Source organism: Prionailurus bengalensis, chromosome A3, assembly GCF_016509475.1.
Source record: "Prionailurus bengalensis isolate Pbe53 chromosome A3, Fcat_Pben_1.1_paternal_pri, whole genome shotgun sequence".
Lineage (NCBI taxonomy): Eukaryota > Metazoa > Chordata > Mammalia > Carnivora > Felidae > Prionailurus > Prionailurus bengalensis.
Window position 1 is genome coordinate 62,078,725 of NC_057354.1, and position 17,630 is coordinate 62,096,354.

At 36.7% G+C, this 17,630-nt stretch overlaps 1 protein-coding gene across 1 annotated transcript in view; it reads left to right on the forward strand.

Annotated features, from left to right (window-relative positions):
* TMEM131 (transmembrane protein 131) overlaps positions 1-17,630 on the forward strand; it is a 237,800-nt gene that overhangs the window by 173,782 nt on the left and 46,388 nt on the right. Inside the window, 11 exon segments of the mRNA XM_043603229.1 lie at positions 875-983; positions 4,414-4,522; positions 5,336-5,489; positions 5,584-5,754; positions 6,827-6,937; positions 7,034-7,168; positions 11,301-11,405; positions 12,769-12,855; positions 16,257-16,409; positions 16,510-16,585; positions 16,755-16,872. Coding sequence (XP_043459164.1) covers positions 875-983; positions 4,414-4,522; positions 5,336-5,489; positions 5,584-5,754; positions 6,827-6,937; positions 7,034-7,168; positions 11,301-11,405; positions 12,769-12,855; positions 16,257-16,409; positions 16,510-16,585; positions 16,755-16,872 — 1,328 coding nt within the window.

Sequence of the window (17,630 nt, forward strand, 5' to 3'; positions counted from 1 at the left end):
CCCAAATTCACATCATTCTTCATTTTCAGGATGTTATTCAACATAGTCAGGATGTTTGTTACATTTGGTATGGTGGAGTTCTTTTTTTAAAATTTTTTTTTCAACGTTTATTTATTTTTTGGGGGACAGAAAGAGACAGAGCATGAACGGGGGAGGGGCAGAGAGAGAGGGAGACACAGAATCGGAAACAGGCTCCAGGCTCTGAGCCATCAGCCCAGAGCCTGACGCGGGGCTCAAACTCACGGACTGCGAGATCGTGACCTGGCTGAAGTCGGACGCTTAACCGACTGCGCCACCCAGGCGCCCCGGTATGGTGGAGTTCTTTAAGAGGGACCCTATCATAAATCTTCGTGTCTCCTTTTCTCATATATGACTCATTATACCTTTTTTTTTCCTGTTTTATGTGTTCATGCCTAGTGTATGGTACTAGTTTGTCTCTAGATTTTTACACTCACTTACTGATCTTAAACTCTTCCTATGGCCATCATTTTATTGCATGAAGATATTCTGATGAAATTAATGTGATGTTGTGCCAGTTTGACCTATTCTATTGCTTTATTGATAGAGCACACATGTGCCAGCAGGGCAGAGGGAGAGGGAGCTAGAATCTTAAGCAGGCTCCATACCCAGCATGAGCCCATCGTGGGACTCAATCCCATCACTGTGAGATCATGACCTGAGCCAAAATCAAGAGTTGGACACTCAACCAACTGAGCCCTCAGAATAGGCTCCCCTGGCCTATTCTGTTTAAAGGGAGCGCATAAAGTTAAACTTCCATTTTTTTATTCTGCTGCATGTTTCCAGTACACTCTCCAGTGTAATGTAACTGAACCATGAGACTAAAATAATGATACGTATTTTTTTCTGTTTGCAGAGTGTTCGACCTACACCACAAAATGACGCTATAACAGTACACTTTAAACCAATTACGTTAAAAGCTTCAGAAAGTAAATATACCAAGGTTGCAAGTATTAGTTTTGATGGTAAGTATTCGGCTTTCACTCTCTAATGGGGTGATCTTATTTTGATAAACTAGAAGACATCTGTACTGACATCTTCATATAGAAACCCTGACCATTTTACAGTCAGATTTTGTATTACTGCTTAGGTTGGTTTATCTTATAAACCATCACAAATTCTTATTTGATTGCTTCATCAAAGAAAATGCAGCTTCATAAAGAGAAAATAGTATTAGCAAATACATTAGGATTGGAATTAAATTTTTGTAATCTGGGCTTTCACATATGTACCTAGTGAATATATAGTATTTAAGGTATTTACCTTAATTATGAAGTCATTATTTTTTGTAATTGAGTGATAATGTATTTGAGTTTCAGAAGCATGTTTGAGAATAGAAATAAAGTATTCCCTGTAACAGTTTCCTATATTGGCTTTTTAAACAGGGAAGACAGCTCTGCCTACCTAAAATAATAGCCTTTATGATAGCATTGTCAAATTAGATTACTATGATTTCAAACATATATATTGTATATTTTGATATTTGAAATGTTAACCCAGACTTTAACATATCTTAATAGCATGTTTTTATCCAACTTTATCCCCTATACTAGAACATTTATTGAATTTGCTGTCACAAAAATTTTTAAATAGTGATTTGATAGCTGCTTAACTATGTGTGTAATTACATTTAATAAGAACTGAAATCCAAATGGGGCTTTTCTCATAAGGGCCCTTGCAGGGTGAGGAGCCCTGAAGCTTATACTTTGGCTTTATGATGGAGCCACCTCTGCTCATAGCCCACATTTCACATCTGCACTCCTCATCACAAGAGAGCATTTGATCACTGTGATCTACCAAGTATAGCAGAATACTGGAAGACTATGCACAGTGTTTGTGAGGGCATCTGTGCTTACTCCTTGCACTTGAGGGCTCTGGGGAGGATCGGGAGCAGTGCACAATCTGGGTGCCAAGCTTTAGTGTTCATCCCATGAGCTCAGAGAAAACTCCCAGAGAAATCAAGATTAAGGGGCACCTAGCTGGTTCATTCAGTGGGGCACGCAACTCTTGATCTCAGGGTCATGAGTTTGAGCCCCATACTGGACATAGCACTTACTTAAAATAAATAAATAAAATGTTCAAAAAAGTTTTTTTTAAGAAATCACAACTAAATATGTGGCATACTTTCATAACCCAGCTATCAAGAAATAGTACTGCAGAAGGTTTTGATGCCACAGTTATTTCCAGATCTTTGATAAATTATCTTCTCTGTTGCTGGGATACCACAGTCATGTCCACCAGTATTAGCATCAGCAAGTACATTATCTTCTCTTACTAAGAAGAGCAGCCAATAGTAATTCCTGACCCTAAGAACGTTTAGGATCCATCCTTCTGATAAATCCAAGCAGTGGGGGTGTGTTCACCAGGAACAGTTGTCCTATGTAGTTCTCCCACACTGTTCTTCTCCAGCTCCTGAGTTGACAACCCAGTGCAGTATTTCCCTTCTTGATATAAATGAATGTCAATAATGTTGGTTCTCCTGAGATCATAGATGCTAAAATAGTATTTCTTAAATTATGTAAAATTTAATATAAAGGAAAAGCATCTTTTAAAAGTAAATGATATGTTTCTTGGGGCGCCTGGGTGGCGCAGTCGGTTAAGCGTCCAACTTCAGCCAGGTCACGATCTCGCGGTCTGGGAGTTTGAGCCCCGCGTCGGGCTCTGGGCTGATGGCTCAGAGCCTGGAGCCTGTTTCCGATTCTGTGTCTCCCTCTCTCTCTGCCCCTCCCCCGTTCATGCTCTGTCTGTCTCTATCCCAAAAATAAAAAATAAACGTTGAAAAAAAAGAAAAAAAAAAGTAAATGATACGTTTCTTAAAAGTGGTTTTTAGGGGCACCTGGGTGGCTCAGTCAGTTAAGAGTCCAACTTTGGCTCAGGTCATGATCTCACGGTTTGTGAATCCGAGCCCTGTGTTGGGCTCTGTGCTGACAGCTCGGAGCCTGGATCCTGCTTCGAATTCTGTGTCTCCCTCTCTCTCTGCGCCTCCCCTGCTCATACTCTGTCTCTCTCTGTCTCTCAAAAATAAATGTTAAAAAAAAAGTGGTTTCTATTACCATGGGAATGGTGTCACCTTCTCCCTCCCCTTCCATCCTCCCATCCATAGTAGGAATATTGTACAGCCTCCTAAAATAATAAACCTAGTAATAGCCATATAACAAGCAGAAGGAAATGAGGTTTAATGGGAGGCATTTTTTTAAGTTTATTTTTTTATTTTGAGAGAGAGAATGTGTGCACACGTGGAAAAGAGAGAGAATCCCAAGCAGGCTCTGCACTGTCATGTGGAGCAGACAGCCTGAGGTGGGGCTCAGTCCTCTGAACCACGAGATCATGACCTGAGCCAAAATCAAGAGTTGGACACTTAACTGACTGAGTTACCCAAGCACCCCTTCTGATTTGGGGGGGAAGGGGGGCAGAGGGGGAGTTTTTAAAATCTGAAATCACTGTCTATACATAGCCACCTACTAGATGTCATACCCTTTTTGTTGTTGTGTTGTTGTTGTTTGTGCTAAAGTTGGATTACACACATTTGCAGAACTAACTGGAAGTGTTTCTGAAGTACCTTAAGTAGGATAAAGATAAACAGCTTCTTTATTTGCTTTGAAAAGAACATCTAATGGGTACCCAGATTGGATCCAACTGAATCTATTTCTGTAATTCCAGATGGATTTATTCACAACTACTACAAAATGTAAAGATTTTACTTCATCTGTAAGGGCAATATGATGGCAGGGAGAGTCTTACACTATGAATTCGGGTAGGCTAATACACAACACCGGATGCTTCTTGCACCATGCTACTTTCTTGGTGTTTATAACAAGACTCTGGCCATACAAGGAATGTTATTTCTTAACACAGCTGTAAACCAGGGGTTCTCCATGGGGGCCAGTTTTGCCTCCTAGGCCAGGGGACATTTGTCAGTGTCCACAGACATTTTTGGTTGTCATATCTGGGGGCTGCTACTGCTATCTAACAGGCAGAGGCCTGGATGCCACCAAGCATCCTACAAAGCACAGCACAGCCCCTGCACCCCAGAAAGAACTAACCTGGCCTACAACGTTACTAGTGCCCAGGTTGAGAAGCCCTGGTGTGAGGAAAGTCATGGCTTATGGCTCTAGGGAAATAGCTCAAATACAGTGTTTTCCCTCCTGAATTGTGTTCACTTGTTAATTCCTTATCTGTTTAATCCCATTACTGGAAAATTAAAATATTTTTCTTCTTTTGGATAAAAAGTGTGATAATTTGATGTAAAATGTAAAAGTCTCCTCTTTGCCAATCTGAAACTTCAGCTTTGTTTTTAAGATTTTGTCAGCTTACATCAAGTCACTCTCATCCTGCTCTGTATATAAACTCTGATAGCAAAAGGTGACAGAGATTATTTTTTATGCTTCCTTTTAGCATCAAAGGCAAAAAAACCGTCTCAGTTTTCTGGGAAAATAACTGTTAAGGCAAAGGAAAAGAGTTATTCTAAACTTGAAATACCATATCAAGCAGAAGTTTTAGATGGGTGAGTTTCTCTTTAAAGTAAGCTTTCTAAGTTTTCACTAATCAGTAAATTTTGTTTTCCTACTCATTGACCCTAGCAAAAGTAGTATCCAAATTCACATAAACTCCATGGAATTGTTGAAAAGAACAACCTCCACGTAAAGGAGAAAAATGTCCTGTTTAACTTTTTTAGAAGAAAAAGGTGAATAGGATGATATAATGTGGGCTTAAATAAAGTCTTAATGATTCAGTAATACAATAGAAAAGTGAATCTATGTTTTTTAAATAATATTCAAATCATTGAAGCTGTTTCCTTTCTGTAATTCCTTCTGTAACATACAGTCAGTTGTGGCTTGTTATTAAGTTACATTGTCACTTGAAACAAAATCACTTATATTCCTTAATAAACTTATAAACAGTCTTCTAGAATTACAGCTTTTTATAAATGGGCAGTAAAATATGTAGTTCATTTTCTGATTATACTTGAAATAATAATAGTTCAATATCCCTCTTGGTAGGGACTCATTTTAACAAAGCTGGTTGCAATTAAATGATAAACATGATTTTTCTTAAGTAGCTTAAAACTTTTTCTGTTAATACATCCTTGATTTTACTTGACTGCATATAATTCAATAGAGAATAATTCTTTATATTACATGTCAATATTTTGTAAGCTAAGTTTTGTTTTAAATCATGTGCAATCTCTAAAATATTTATAGTTATACTTCTCCAGTTATGTCCTTAATGCTAAATGTAAAGTTATTAAAACAGAAAAACTTAGATTTTAAATTAACACATGGAGGTAAAAATGATTTGTTTATGTTTTTTCAAATAGTTATTTGGGATTTGATCACGCTGCAACATTATTTCACATCCGAGATAGTCCTGCTGATCCTGTGGAAAGGCCAATTTACCTTACGAACACTTTCAGCTTTGCAATCCTCATTCATGATGTATTGCTACCAGAAGAAGCCAAAACAATGTTTAAAGTATGTCTGGGAACACCCATACTTTTAATTTTACTAATCTATCAACTAGATGATGCTGACACATTGTTTTTTTTTCTCTCCCCTCACTTCCTAGGTTCACAATTTCAGCAAACCAGTCTTAATTCTTCCAAATGAATCAGGATACATTTTTACTCTGTTTTTTATGCCATCCACATCATCCATGCACATAGATAACAATATTTTACTTATTACCAATGCTTCTAAATTTCATTTACCTGTGCGGGTATATACAGGATTTTTAGATGTAAGTATGTTACCTACCTTTAAAATTTTAACTCTACCCATCTTTTGTGTGTTCAGCTATTATTATGCAATCATTTTGTACAGGTACATACTTAAATTTTGCCATTTTCTGAGCTCTACAAGTTGGTGTCATCCCTCCTCAGTCAGTACTTTTCAGATAACTGGTTTTCATCCTTCCCAGTGGCCATCTCTTATCATGTCACAGTTGAATCCTTCCCTTACAGCTTGTACTTAGATCTTCCCCACATTGTGCTTTCTCTTGGTTTTGCTTTTAAACTGTTACAATCAGGAAAGTAAAAACAAACTAAGTAGGAGAAAATAATAAGCAGAAAAAAACAATACTACAGGGAGGGTGAAGAGGAAAGTATTTAAGGAAGAGATGACTCAAACTAGGAAATACAAGGTGAAGAAGAGAGTCAAATAATAAAGATGAAAGTAAGGTGGTAAAGACACACAGTTGGAAATAGTAGGAAAGAATAAAGGTCTTTCTAATACAGAAAATAAGCCAGAGGGAAAAAATCCAAACTAAGCTGTCCTTAGGATAATTAATGAAAGAACTTTAGATAAGAAATAAAACTGATAAGAAAGATACAAAAGCTAAAAAGAAAATTAGAACATATAAAGATGTAGTTCTCCAAAAAGCCAACATCAATAAGAATTTCAGAGCTGGGGGGACTTGCAGAATTATCCCACTTCTTCATTTGTTTTGCTTGAATAATTATATATCATGGCTGCTCTCATGAATGCATAATGTTTCCTGAGACCAAGGATTTTTTGCCTCATCCTCTAGGGCTCCACTTAACCTTCCCTAGTACTTTATCTTCCTATTTCTTTTATGTGCCTTTAGAGAAGCAATATTATTCCATAGAGACTATGAATGTTTTCATTTCTGATTACTCAAAATATTTCATTGTACAGAATGCTTAATTATATTTTATATATGTGTATATTTGTGTTTATTGACATAAAATATAGAAACCTTAGGATATCTTTATATAGCTACTTTCTCTTGATAACATTCTTTTATGTAAATGTGATTGTATATTTAACCTAGTTCTTTCATATCTTTTCAGTACTTTGTGTTACCCCCTAAAATAGAGGAACGTTTCATAGATTTTGGCATATTGAGTGCTACAGAAGCAAGTAACATTTTATTTGCAATTATAAACAGCAATCCAATTGAGGTAAAAAATATATATATATGTTTTTATTCTAAATCGCATTTAAGGATTTTATGCTAGTGCTGCAATAATCACTTTCATATCTTTCTCTTTTTTAAGTTGGCCATAAAAAGTTGGCACATCATAGGAGACGGTTTATCGATAGAACTTGTAGCTTCTGAAAAAGGCAATAGAACTACAATAATTTCAAGCCTTCCAGAATTAGAAAAATCCTCTTTATCAGACCAGTCATCAGTAAGTAAATTTTCTTATTGTTGCCTTAAACTTAGATGTATGTCTAAACCCCAAGTAAAAAAACTATTCCTACAACACATATTTCAGTTAATATTTTTGTGAGATTCATAGTAACATTTGTTATTTGATATTAAAAGGTTCTTGTGGGTAATCTACTTCAACCCCTCCTTTTATATTGAGGGCACTTGAAGCCCAAAGGAGTAAGTTCTGCCTTGTCATAAAAAGTTCTGTAACAAAACTTAAATAATCTCTTTGTAACACAAGTGTCATTATAAGAGAAATTCCCATAGGTACTAAACTAACCCTGTGTTCATTGAATTTACTTGGCCAAAAAGATGGCCCTGCACACTGGCAGAAAGTGTTTTCGATTATACAGAATATTTGTGGCCAGTTTCCTGTACTGATGAGAAGAGAGTATCAGTGAGGTAAACACTGTTTGATCCCTTTCTAGATCTGCCCTTGTACTTCTACTCTGTTGTATAAATCGGTACATTTGGTCATAAAGGAGCATGAAACAGAGATAACAGATATATTAGTCAAAGCCCTTTCCACTACAGAAAGTGGAACTTGGAGTTTATACCTACTCAGAACAGAACTAGTAGAGTCACCTTGTGTGAGGAGGAGCTTAACATATTATCCATTAAACTAAGGATAGAACTTTTTGTGGCAGTTTTAACAAAAGAAAGATAAAATGTCCTTACGCACAGAGATGGTTGACAAATATGCTTCCATGGAATGCCATAGGCTATAAAAATTGATTTAAACAGTTTATACTAGAAGGATCCCCAAAAATCGTTATTTTGGAGAGCAGTTTGGCAATATATACCACTCCTGGGAATTTTTCCTGTGGAAATAATTTGAAGAAGTAAAAGCTGAGAGAATGGAGATGTTTATAGTAACATTACTAATAATTCAAATACTTGGGAACAGTCCAGTACATAAAGTAAATCATGGTTTTATGATTGAATATGAAGTAAATAAAAATTTGATGATTGTGTGTAGAAGCTTGGAAGAGGATTTATGAAAAGGGGGAAAACAGTACTGACATATATTCTAATTGCAACTATGTAGCATTCAAGCTACATAATCAGATATTTGTGAATAGTGGTAATTTATGGGTGTGTATATTTCAGTAACTTATAGTGTATTAAATTTGATTCAAAAATAAAGCCTCCTTTTAAAACAAAGATATATCCATGAGAAGTAATATTTGTCACTGCAAATGAGATTTTATTTTTAAAAGAAATAGAATGCTGAAAACAGATAATAATTAAGCCAGCCATTAATGTATTCCTTTCAACTGTAAAGAGTCAAATCATGTGTATATCTGCTCCCACGTGGTTGAGTTTTCTGTTTCCTAGTAAGACATTATAAACCCAATAATTCTAGAAATCTGGATCATTTCCTAACAATAAATAGCATATGTTAACACATACTATTTAAATTTGAGAGGTCCGTTTAACAACAGAAAGCCTGTTTGACAATTTAGGGTTTTAGAATTAGCTTTTATATGAAACTCTAAATTTAAAAACAAGGGACAGAAAGATGAGATCATTGTTATGAACTCTTAAAATAGGAAGTTGTAGTGAGTTGCCAACTTCAAAATAGCAACTCCACAAAATGATTTTTTTAAGTTTACAGTGCCTAAACTTTCAACTGTTTTCCCAAAACCCAAAGCTATGAACTAAATTAGCATCCTGTTCCTTATGAAACACACATTGCCAACAAGTCCATGACCTTCAGACCTGTGTTCTGATTTGGGCAGCAGGAGTCATGATGAAAGTGTTAGAATTGCACAAAACCAACACAGAAAATGCTTCTAAAAAAGGAGAAAGCGAGTCTGTTTGGTGTGTCGACATTTGTGATTTTAAGGTAAATGTGAATTCTAGATAAAATATAACTACTAATAATTGAAGTACAGCTTCACAAACTGTACACAATTGAAGAGAGTGTGGAAAGAATGACACTGGACCACTGTCACACACCACTCACAAAAACTGACTCAAACCAGATGAAAGACTTAAATTTAAGACCTGAATCCATAAAGCCCCTAGAAGAAAACATAAGGGTAAGTCCCTTGACATCAGTCTTGGTGATGATTTTTTTGGATCTGACTGCAAAAGCAAAGGCAACGAAAGCAAAAATAAACTGTTGGGACTACATCCAACTAAAAAGCTTCTGCGTAGCAAAGGAAGCCATCAATAAAAGGAAAAGACAGGGGGCGCCTGGGTGGCGCAGTCGGTTAAGCGTCCGACTTCAGCCAGGTCACGATCTCGCGGTCCGCGAGTTCGAGCCCCGCGTCAGGCTCTGGGCTGTTGGCTCGGAGCCTGGAGCCTGTTTCCGATTCTGTGTCTCCCTCTCTCTCTGTCCCTCCCCGGTTCATGCTCTGTCTCTCTCTGTCGCAAAAATAAATAAACGTTGAAAAAAAAAAATTTAAAAAAAAAAAAAAAAAAGAAAAGAAAAGACAGTGTACTGAATGGGAGAAGATATTTGCAAAACATGTTTCCAATAAGGAGTTAATATCCACAGTATGTAAAACAACTCATACCACTCAACAGCAAAAAAATGAGCAGTCTGATTTTTAAATGGGCAGCGGATTTAAATAGTCATTTCTCCAAAGAAGATATCCAGATGGCCAACAGACACATAAAAAAGATGTTCAACATCAGCCATCATCGGGGAAATGCAAATCAAAACCACAATGAGATGCCACCTCACACCTGCCAGAATGGCTGTCAGAAAACAAGAAATTACTAGTGTTGTCAAGGATGTGGAGAAAAGGGAACCTTCATCTATTGGTAGATACAGCCACTGTAGAAAATTGTTTGGAGCTTCCTCAAACAATTAAAAATAGAACTACCATATGATCCAGTAACTCTACTTCTGGATATTTATCTGAAGAAGACGAAAACACTAATTTAGAAAGATATATGCACCTGCATGTTTATTGAGCATTATTTACAGTAGCCAAGATATGAAAACAACCTAAGTGACCATCAATGGTTGAATAAAGAAGATGTGGTTGATACGCAAACACACACACACACACACACACACACACACACATACACACACAGGAATATTAGTCATAAAAAAGAAAGGAATCTTGCCATTTGCAGCAACATGGATGGACCTTGAGGGCATTATGTTAAATGGAAGAAGGTGGACAGAGAAAGAGAAATACTATATGAGTTCACTTAGATGTAAAATATAAAAGAATAAAACAAACCAAGCTCATAGGTAGAACAGATTGGTGATTGCTGCAGGTAGGGGGTAGGGCTGGCAAACTAGGTGAAGGGGGTAAAAATCTACAAACTTCCAGTTAAAAATCATGGGGATATAATGTATAGCATGGCAACTATAATTAGTAATACTGTATTGTGTATGTGGAAGTTGTTAAGAGAGTAATCTTAAAAGTTCTCATCTCAAGAAAAATAAATTTTTAATTATGTGTGGTGATGGATGGTGACTGGATTTATTGTGATCATTTCATAATGTATACAAGTATTGAATCATTATGTTGTATACCTGAAACTGATACAATGTTATATGTTAACTATACTTAAGTTAAAAAAAGGTAAATGCCAGCAACATCAGCAAATAGCTTGAGAAAACAGATAAAATTTCCATACTTCTTTCAAATTTTTATTAACTCTTCTTTCTTTCCATTATATTTGAGACTTTCGTATGATGCAATAATCTCAGTTGCTTTGAAGGCATGATTATTAATGTGACAGTTAAATTCAGAACTTGAAACAGAACCAACTTTGTACTTGTGCCCTAAAATAGCTGAAGGATTGGTGGAAAGCTGTGTCCCTTTGCTCCAGCTCTCACCCTCTTTGTCTGTGCGGGTATAGGTGGGATGTGTGAGGACCATACCCCTTTCCATCTTGGTAGATGGGAATCAGATTGTTCCTCAGGAAGCCAGTTTTCTTGGTGGCCCATGGAATAAGTATCAAAGGATGGACATTATTTTGAGATATTTGTACAAGATGGTGTGGCAATTCACTGTCATACATTAGACATACATAAGAATTCAGAAATCACTTCATCACAATAGCTCTCTTTACCATTTTAATAGGAAACTTGAGCTAGCAAGGCTAATGAATGATGTCATTTCTACTACATACAGGTAATATTAGCTTCAGGCTATTTTGCAGTGTTCAGAGTCAAACTTACTGCAAAAAAACTGGAAGGGATTCATGATGGAGCCATACAGATCACCACAGACTATGAGGTAAGACTATGGGGATTCATGTCAATGAGGTATTTCTGATTTAGTCCTTTTTTTGTTTTCAATAGAAACAACTAAGTTTACTGATAAAGTTACACTTTATCTGTTTCATAACCTTAAAAACTGAGCTTTTGAGAATAGTTTATAAAACAATGGTGTTCATTAGCTCATAGTTTTCTGATAAAACCCAAACCTCTTAACTGAAAACAACTTGAGAAAAATGGCTTTGGCACACTTACAATTGCTGTGTTAGAAACCTGCTTAGGTTATAGCACTGCAAAGACCCTGACTGAAATTCCTGAATTAGATCACTGATTCTTTTGCAATCATTAATATCATCCTGTGTGATATTTCCAAAAAGGAAGATACAGTCGAGAACTCACATCTTAATTTGAGTTCTTATGATTATATTTACATGAGTCATTCTAAGTCGAGGGCAAAGTGAAGATCATTGAGTGAAAGACTCTTTGTGGTGTCTAACATGTTGCATTTAGTGGGATTTTGAATGGATATATTTCTGCCACACCTAAGTATTTTAATTTAATATTTAGCAGTTCTTTGTAAATTTGAACACTACTAGATTCAACAAGTTGCTTCCCTTATTCTCCAACCTATTTTCATCATATACCACCCCCACATGAATGAAAGTGAATTCAGAATAAACATAATTGGTGATATAATAATAATAATATATAAAAATAATAATTAGAATTAAAGTAATAATAAATGATTTGTTGGGAGTATGGCAAATTACCTCCAAAAGTAAAGAATTCCTGTTAATCACTCATAATACAAATAAGTGCATTTCATAGCTATGACAAGTTTTTGTTAGTATGGATAAAAATGAAAACTAGGAAAAAATATCTTAGAGAAGTATCTTTGTAAGTTATAAATAGAGTATGAGTTGATATTCTAAATCTATAATGTTCAACTCATTTTTTAATTAAGTTGATGTTAATTTATTACTATATACAAAAAATAGAGAACTATGTAACTCTAGAAAATGCTGTTTTTCATACATTGTTTTAGTACAATTTGACTTTCCTTGTTAAATTAATAATCTGCAGAATAACCTATTATGAAAATCTGCTCTTCATTCCTTTCCCATTGTTTGGTCTTATTTACCATGTTTTCTTTGAATCACTGAGCAGTACATGGAAATTTACTATATTTCAGAGCATTTGATGGAGTACATTGGTCAAGTTAAACGGTATATGTAGGTAATTTTAATATTACTTTTGAGTTGGTTATTGCTAATATAAGTCCCAAGTTGAGTTTTTTTACATCCTCAAAACTTATGCAGTAATGATCAAGATTAATCTCAGACTTAAACACTTATTTCCTTATGGTCTACTTCACTCCACAGATTCTAACAATTCCCGTGAAGGCTGTAATCGCAGTGGGTTCACTGACTTGCTTCCCAAAACATATGGTTCTTCCACCTTCCTTTCCAGTAAGAGATTTAATTTATAGATTTTTTTTTGTAATTTTTTTCTTTGCCTTTACCTCTGTGTCCCTATAACCTAACAGTAAAGTCAGTTATTCTTTATTAATTGCTTATTTTAAGGTAAGACATTGAGCCAGCTTCCACAGGAGACACAAAGAGAACTAGTTCCTTCTCTCAAAAAGTTTTCGATCAAGAATGGGAAATGGGGGCGCCTGGGTGGCGCAGTCGGTTAAGCGTCCGACTTCAGCCAGGTCACGATCTCGCGGTCCGTGAGTTCGAGCCCCGCGTCGGGCTCTGGGCTGATGGCTCAGAGCCTGGAGCCTGTTTCCGATTCTGTGTCTCCCTCTCTCTCTGACCCTTCCCCGTTCATGCTCTGTCTCTCTCTGTCTCAAAAATAAGTAAATGTTAAAAAAAAAAAAAAAAGAATGGAGGGAAATTTAAGAAGATGGAATGACATGTTGGAGTGATAGCATGAAAAAAAACAGCACATTTAAGTCCATGAAAATTTAAAGTTTTTAAGCAGAGGCTTGACATCACCAGAGCTGAGTTTAAACTTTTTTTTTTTTCTTTTCTGGCAGAAGTAAATATAAGGTGAATTAGGAAGTGACAATAGAGTGCCTGAGGCCAACCTAGGCACTCATACAGAATCTGTATGAGAAGTGTCAAGAAGAAGTTTGAGCTTAGGGCATTGGCAGAGCAATAAAGCCCTTTCATACCTCTAAGCCTTGGCTGTTTGTCTTGAACGCCGTTCCTCTTCCCCTACCTTCAAAGAACTACACTGTCTTCCAAGATTCAATTCCATTGTCATCTCTTCCCTGACCATTTCTTGACTCCACTAGACATTACTAGGTGTTACATGTGTGATCTTAAAATGATTTTAAATAACCTCTCTTGCAACAGGCCTCACATGTGCTTTAAATATTGCCTTATGTGTTGGTCTCCCCAGTAAGACTCTGAGTTCATCAAGGAAAGGGATGAAGGATCTTTTATCCCCAAAGCAGGCAGTTAGTAGATAATGGGTGGCTGGCTGAAGGAGCAAAATAATGGAGACAAGAACTTAGGCAAGAGACATTTCACATTTGAATTGTGCTTGAATATCCTGAGAAGGTCCTACTAATTGAGGCAGGTATGGGTAGGATAGATAGAGTCAAAAATATGACTTAGAGTTTGAACCTAGAGAACAAGGAGAAAAGAAGTAGGGAAATCAAGAGACAGCCACTGCTTTTTGCAGAAAGATGATATGGTCAGTTCAGGGTACATGGGGACAAATGTAGAAGTGTCCCCTACCCTGTGGAAGGAGACATAATGGGTTAAGAGAAATAGTGCAGTGTAAAATCTTAAATAAACCTAAATTCAGAGTTGAGCAACTTAAAAATACAAATTTTGAGTTAATAGGTCCCACACATTTAAGTTGGGTCTTAATGAAATTTTTGTCTTGTGATTCCACTTTGCACTGACTGTACAGAACTCTTGACTTCATTATTTATCCAAAAAGACCTTGTTCCATTCTTCAGTTGCCTTTTCAATCAGTGATACTAAACACAGAATAAACCCTAGACGGGAATAATTCAGTAGATGACACAGTGAAAGGCCCATGGATGGAATAAACGAGAAAGCATCTGTATAAAAACAAGGTGTTGGTTTTGAACTACTTTGGGTTGAACTTCTAGATATCTTCAGGTGGCTTACAGGACCAAATATTTGCTTGGAATCACAAATTAACTTGATGTTACTGCATTAGTCAGGCTGCTATAGCAAATTACCATATTGTGGTGACTTAAACAACAAACATTTACTTCTCACAGTTTTGGGTGCTGGGAGATCTGGTGTTTGGGGAGGGCATTCTTCCTGGTTTTGCAAATGGCTGTCTTCACTGTAACCTCAATTAGCCAGCAGAGCCGAGAGGAAGGGCAAGCTCTTTTGTCTCTCCCCTAATCCCATTCATTAGGACTCCACCCTTATGACCCGATCACCTCTCCGAAACACTACTCCGAAACACACCTCTAATACTACTAGAACATTGAAGGTTAGAATTTCAACATATGGATGAGGGGAGAGGGGTTCACATTCAGCCCATAACAGTCATCAGGTTCTATAAAATCTCTTATCTAGTGGAGTATATTCGTGCCAACTAATGAAAACAGTACCTCCAGATAAACATTTGAAGTAACTCATAGTTTAATACTTAATATTTGAATACCATTGTAAAATAAACTTTTGTATCTGTTACCTCTTTTGACCCCACCCCCACCCCCACCCCCCTGAAAGACAAGACATGGACTTGAGTGAAGTGGTTATTACAGGTGCATGAAGACCAGGTAACTGCCAGGAACACACAGCTGGTTAGAGGCCAAACTGGGGCTGTCAAAGGCCTTGTGCTTCCTGCTCCTGTGTTCTCCCCATCATAGCAGCACACTTGGCCTCTCATAGCTTTCTGCTGTTTCCCTCTGGCCGGGCTGCAAATGATGAGTGTTACTTAGAACCTCACCTTCATTCAGCTCTTTTTTCTGTACACTCTCTTAACCTCTGTGTCTTCTAGTACCAAATATTAGCCCAGTGGGTATGATCATTTTCGAGACTTCTTCAAATGACTAGGAATCAAATTATAAGGTAAAATTCTGTACTCAAACAAAAGAAAGATTTTAACATAATTCTTATTGAGGATTATATAAATCATTCAATTTTTTACTTAAAATCTGATCCCCCTATCATAGGGAGAAGCATACAGTTGATAAGAGCAGTCACTGGTTATCTAGTCATTTAATCTGCCTGCTATTTTAATAAGATACTTGATAACCTGTATTTTTAAAAGGTATCTCATTTCTCTTTGGTACAAATGACATTTTCTTTTAAAAAGAAAAAATTTTTCCTAAGGAAATCTGATTTTTGTTTTTGTCTTGTTTGGCTTTTGATTTTAGAATTAAATTCTTTCATCCTGAATTTGGATACTTTGGGGGCAGCCTGGCCTTGGTAAACAAACCTTGCTTCACAGACTGACAGTGACCATTTCCTTTATTCAGAGCTGTCTCTGTTGGCATCCTCGTTTTTTTAACATCAAGTGTGAACATTTTTTTTTACTTTCTTATTTTAATTCATTTTCATAAGAGTGCAGAGATTTGTCCCGCTAGTTTTTCTATAACAGGCCGTGAAAAAAACAAATTTGTGTGTGTGTGTGTGTGTGTGTGCGCGCGCACGCGTGCGCACACACACACACACACACACAGAAAAAAGCAATATAGATATATTTGAGAGGGCTCTGATTAACAAATTAGAGATTATTAAGTGATAAAAATTCTAAGTATCCTTTGGGCTTCAGTTTCTGAAAAATATGTCTGTCACCTCTAAATTGTTTGTTCTTAAGAAAATGCAACCACATACGGATGAGTTTGTTTGTTTTCTTCCTTCAGGGGAAAATAGTTCATCAGAGCTTAAATATTATGAACTCCTTCTCACAGAAGGTGAAGATACAACAAATACGATCTTTGTCAGAAGATGTGCGATTTTACTACAAACGGTTACGGGGCAATAAGGAAGACTTAGAGCCAGGAAAAAAGTCAAAGGTTTGAAAACGTTGTGTTTGAGGATTCCCATGTGTTAGTATTGTGTTATTGTGACCTTCTGTGGATTTGGGATTCACAATTCTCCTGTGCCTCTTTGTAGATTGCAAACATTTATTTTGATCCTGGACTGCAGTGTGGGGATCATTGCTATGTTGGCTTGCCTTTTCTATCCAAATGTAAGTTATCTTGCTATTCTCTCTCATGCCCTTCATTCTGCCCAAAATATTTTTTGATGAAAGGCCGCCACTCTATCCTTTGGTACCCTGGAAATCATTTGAAGGAAAATTGACAAGTGGATATAGATGTAGGGCTAAACGTGTCATAATACATGTTTCCTTGTTTTAGCCGAACCCAAAGTACAGCCTGGTGTAGCCATGCAGGAAGACACCTGGGATGCTGACTGGGATTTGCATCAAAGCCTGTTCAAAGGATGGATGGGAATAAAGGAAAATTCAGGTCATAGGTGAGTGGTTTTGCTTGAAGTATTTTAGCTATCTTTACCAGTTCGAAATGTACCTGTTGATGTTACTTTCTAGATGTTATTCTTGTATTAGGTTATTTTACTTCTCTATGGCTAAGAAAATAACACCTTATCTTCAGAAAATTATTAATGAGGCATCTTGAATTGCCATTTTAATTGCATATTGCTTAGAAATATACACACTACCATTTTTGTTCGTTTCTCCAGTGCTCTAGATAGTTCCTTAAAATCAAAGAACTATTTGAAGTTGTCTTTGTATAGGATGAATACAGTGTTCACCTTAGATACAGCCATTTGCATAAGAAAGAAAGTTTTTACCTACCACTGACCTCTGTTAGAGGCAGAGAAAACATGTCCTGGGTTTAATCCCACAATGGAGACCAAGTGTCTGTTTGCTCATTGCGAAAAGAACTACCTCCTCCCTTTCAAATGCTGAACTGTTAGGGGGCACACAGAGCCCAGTTCACATAGGCTCAACGATATATCTTTGGCAGGCAGAAAATGTGCTAATGACAAATCACTGCCACACCTGGATTCAAAAGTAGATGCACACTTACTCAGGAATGTAGAAGTACAATCTTTCTTATGCTTCAGCAGAGAATTTGACTAGAATAATGATAACTATGGCAGCTGATAAAAACTGGTCTTCTTGGGGCGCCTGCGTAGCTCAGTTGTTTAAACTTCCAACTTTGTTTGGCTCAGGTCATGATCTCAGAGTTCGTGGGTTCGAGCCCCGCATT